Source organism: Otolemur garnettii, unplaced genomic scaffold (assembly GCF_000181295.1).
Source record: "Otolemur garnettii isolate 467f Iridium unplaced genomic scaffold, OtoGar3 scaffold00152, whole genome shotgun sequence".
In the NCBI taxonomy this organism is placed as follows: Eukaryota; Metazoa; Chordata; class Mammalia; order Primates; family Galagidae; genus Otolemur; species Otolemur garnettii.
This window is the reverse complement of record NW_003852547.1, coordinates 301,195-304,923: the sequence shown is the minus strand read 5'-3', so window position 1 is coordinate 304,923 and position 3,729 is coordinate 301,195. Positions and strand designations below refer to the sequence as shown.

At 55.8% G+C, this 3,729-nt stretch overlaps 1 protein-coding gene across 1 annotated transcript in view; it reads left to right on the top strand.

The window, feature by feature from the left end:
• The window catches only part of GRIK5 (glutamate ionotropic receptor kainate type subunit 5), a 71,791-nt gene extending 68,502 nt beyond the window's left edge, over window positions 1-3,289 (top strand). Inside the window, exon 19 of the mRNA XM_012811223.2 lies at window positions 2,292-3,289. Coding sequence (XP_012666677.1) covers window positions 2,292-2,720 — 429 coding nt within the window. The 3' untranslated portion in view covers window positions 2,721-3,289. The remainder of the gene's footprint in view (window positions 1-2,291) is intronic.
• The last annotated feature ends 440 nt before the right edge of the window (window positions 3,290-3,729 follow it).

Sequence of the window (3,729 nt, the reverse complement as noted above, 5' to 3'; positions counted from 1 at the left end):
AAAAAAAAAAAGAAAGAAAGAAAGATTTTTATTTCCTATATGTCACAAAAAAGGGCTGTGAGGAAAGTACCAAATATAGTCAAGAGTCAAAAGCAGTGGACTTTTTCTACGTCCTTCTCTTCAAAAAAAAAAAGTCAGGGGCTAGTAGGCCATGTCCTTTATTGGGGTTTCCTCAGGAAAGGACGGCAGGGCTGGGGATAGTTTAGGAATAGCTCATTTGAATAATGTCACTGGGGTCTGGGCTACAGGGACTGTCCCTCCTTATCTGGTACTTGGCCCTGGGTGGATTAGGGCTTGGTGACACCTGTATTGGTGTCACCTATAAGCTTGGTGGGTATAGACTCAGGATTAGTTGATTTACATCTGAGCCTTTTGTTATCTCTAAGAATTGGCTGGTTCTGGAGAGGCAGTTTTTCCCCAGCCTGCATGATTTTTTTTTTTTTAATAGAGACAGAGTCTCACTTTATCACCTGCAGTAGAGTGCCGTGGTATTGCAGCAACCTCCAACTCCTGGGCTTAGGCAATTCTCTTGCCTCAGCCTCCTGGGTTGCTGGGACTATAGGCGCCTGCCACAACACCTAGCTATTTTTTTGTTATAGTTTGGCCAGGGCTGGGTTTGAACCTGCCACCCTCAGTATATGGAGCCAGTGCCTTACCCACTGAGCCACAGGCGCTGCCCTAGTCTGCATGATTTTTAAGATATCAAAATATCCTAACACTAAAAATAAAAAACCATGGTGAATAAACTCACATGGCAGTTGGCAGGAGGCCTCAGTTCCTCAAACAAGGGCCTTTCTGTGGGACTACTTGAGTGTCCTCACACCATGGCAGCTGACGTCCCCTTGAACAAGTGATCAAGAAAGCAAAATGGCAATGGCCTAGCGATATTCTCTTAGTCACACAGACCAACCCTGTGAGTGTCAGGGGGTGGAAACTTGGAGGATACCTTAACTCCTAAATGTCTATCTCCCTTGAAGCCAAGGCTTGTGAGGGCAGCTCCATACTTAACCTCCACATGTGTGTGTGTGTGTGTTAATCTATGTGTCCATCGGGTGGTGCCTGTGGCTCAGTGGATAGAGTGCTGGCCCCATATACAGAGGGTGGCAGGTTCAAACCCAGCCCCGGTCAAACTGCAACAAAAAATAGCCAGGCATTGTGGTGGGTGCCTGTAGTCCCAGCTACTTGGGAGGCTGAGGCAAGGGAATCGCTTAAGCCCAAAAGTTGGAGGTTGCTGTGAGCTGTGATGCCAGGGCAGTGTACCATGGGGGACAAAGTGAGACTCTGTCTCTAAAAAAAAGAGAGACAATCGATTGAGCCCAAGAGTTTGAGCTTGCTGTGAGCTATGACTCCAGGGCACTTTACCAAGGGTGACAAAGTAGGACTCTGTCTCAGTAAAAAACAAAACAAACAAACAAAACTCAAGTCGCTCCCATGTGACTCAGGATAAAAGCCAAAGTTCTTCCAATAGGCTACAGGCCTCACCTGGGCTGACCACCACTGCTCCTCCCACCTCATCACCTCCCTCACTCCCCATTCCAGGCACCATGACCTGCCTCTAGTTCCCTAGAGCTGCTCCCACCTGCGCACCTTGGCCCTGCTGACATATGCCCAGGATGCTTCTCCCAGCCTCCACATATCTCACTTATCTTTGTTTACGGATCCTCCTCCCAGTGAGGTCCTCCTGGGCTGTTCTGTCTCAAAATTCAGCGCCCCACCCCACCTCTCTTTCCTATTTATTTTTGTCCATAGTGCTTTCGGTGATCTAACATACTACACACATTTACATATTTGTTATTTTCCCTCTCGGCACACTTGAATATAACCTCCACAGGAGCTGGGACTTCTGTTTTGTTCTCTGGTATATCCCCACTGGCCAGAACAATGGCCTGGCACACAGGAGACACTCAGTAAATGTGCCTTTTAACAATGACTGCATGAATCCAAGGGGCAGAGATGGTAATTAAATAGGACAGAAAGGTTGGAGGCAGTCAGAAAAGACGAAAGGGGGAACTTAGACAGGAGGTGAAGGGCAGACTCAGAATGAAGCCAAAGGAGACCAGAGACGTGGGAGAGAAGTGGGAGGGACAGGAGTGCGGAGGTGGAGGAGGTGAGACGGAAGACACAGGGAAATAAGACTGCGGTAGAGGAGTGGGCGAAGGAAGAGAGGAGGAGGAGTGGGATATGGAGAGAAGCTGGAGGCGGGTGGGAGGGGAGGCAGGCTGCAGGAGCCGGGGGCGGGGGAAGCCAGGAGAGCGCCCGCCCGGACGGTGACTGCCCCGCACCGCCCCCAGGTGTCGGTGTGCCAGGAGATGCTGCAGGAGCTGCGCCACGCCGTGTCTTGCCGCAAGACGTCGCGTTCCCGCCGGCGCCGGCGCCCGGGCGGCCCGAGCCGGGCCCTGCTGTCGCTGCGCGCGGTCCGCGAGATGCGCCTCAGCAACGGCAAGCTGTATTCGGCCGGCGCAGGCGGGGATGCGGGCGGCGCGCACGGGGGCCCGCAGCGCCTCCTGGACGACCCAGGGCCGCCTGGCGGGGCCCGGCCCCCCGTCCCCACCCCCTGCACCCACGTGCGCGTCTGCCAGGAGTGCCGACGCATCCAGGCGTTGCGGGCCTCGGGGGCCGGCGCGGCCTCTCGTGGCCTGGGCGCCCCCGCCGAGGCCACCAGCCCGCCCCGGCCGCGGCCTGGCCCCGCCGGCCCCCGCGAGCTGGCCGAGCATGAGTGACCACGGGCGGGGCGGGGCAGGAGCCCAGACTGACCGCAGGGACAGGGCCCGGCTGCTCCCACTTCCCCAGCAGAAGGGGGACAGGACTTGCGTGCCGGAGCTGCCAACGCTGGGATTTTGCCTTGGTTTTCCCTGTGAAGTCCGAACCCTGGCGCGGGAGCCCGCCTGCGCCCCCCGGTGGACTAGTGAGAGAGTGCCGCGGATGCCCGCACTCCGCCTCACTCTGCAAGCAAAGAGCCCAGACATCCAGGACTCCAGGGACAGGGGACTTTGGGAGTCAATCCCGGAAGCGGAAAGCAGTCCGTGGAGAGGACCCCATCCTGGGACTGCTCAGGGGCCCTCAAGACTGGACACAGTCCCCCACGCTTCTGGAGGTGGGGAGGGCCTCTGGACAGATGGGTGTCTTCTGGTGCCCCTCCACTCTTCTCTTTCTCTCTTTTTTGGGGGGAGAAACCTCGGAATTTCTATGAGATCCCCCCGGGGAGGGGGTCAGTTGGGCCCCCATCCCTCCCCATGCCACATCTCAGCCCCTGTTGGAATAAAAAAAGAACAAAACCCCACAATTGGGAGGATTGGTATTATTTCCCAGGATATGAGGACATTGGAGGCTTGGGCCCCGGGGGCAACTGCTGAAAACTACAGGCTCAATGGTCACTTCACACTCTCCACCCTGGGCCTTGCCCACAGCCAGCAGGTCAGCCCAGGTCCCAGCAGCTGTATGCTGTCCATTAACCTCTCAGGACAGAGGAAGGCTGCAGCAGAGACCCTGGGACAGATGGAGAGAAATTCAGGGATCTGGAGAGGCAGAGACACCAGAAACAAAACACAAAGACAGAGAAACCAGATGGGGGTGGGGAGGGCCAGGGAGCTGTTCAGGGTGGGTGCCTGGGGTGGCCCCCACGGTGGCAAATGTGTGCCTGGGCCAGGTTGACTCCATAACTTTGTCATAATGTGTGTACATCCATGAGGCCATCTTGAACTCTGTGACTGTGACCCTGAGTTCTGCTGA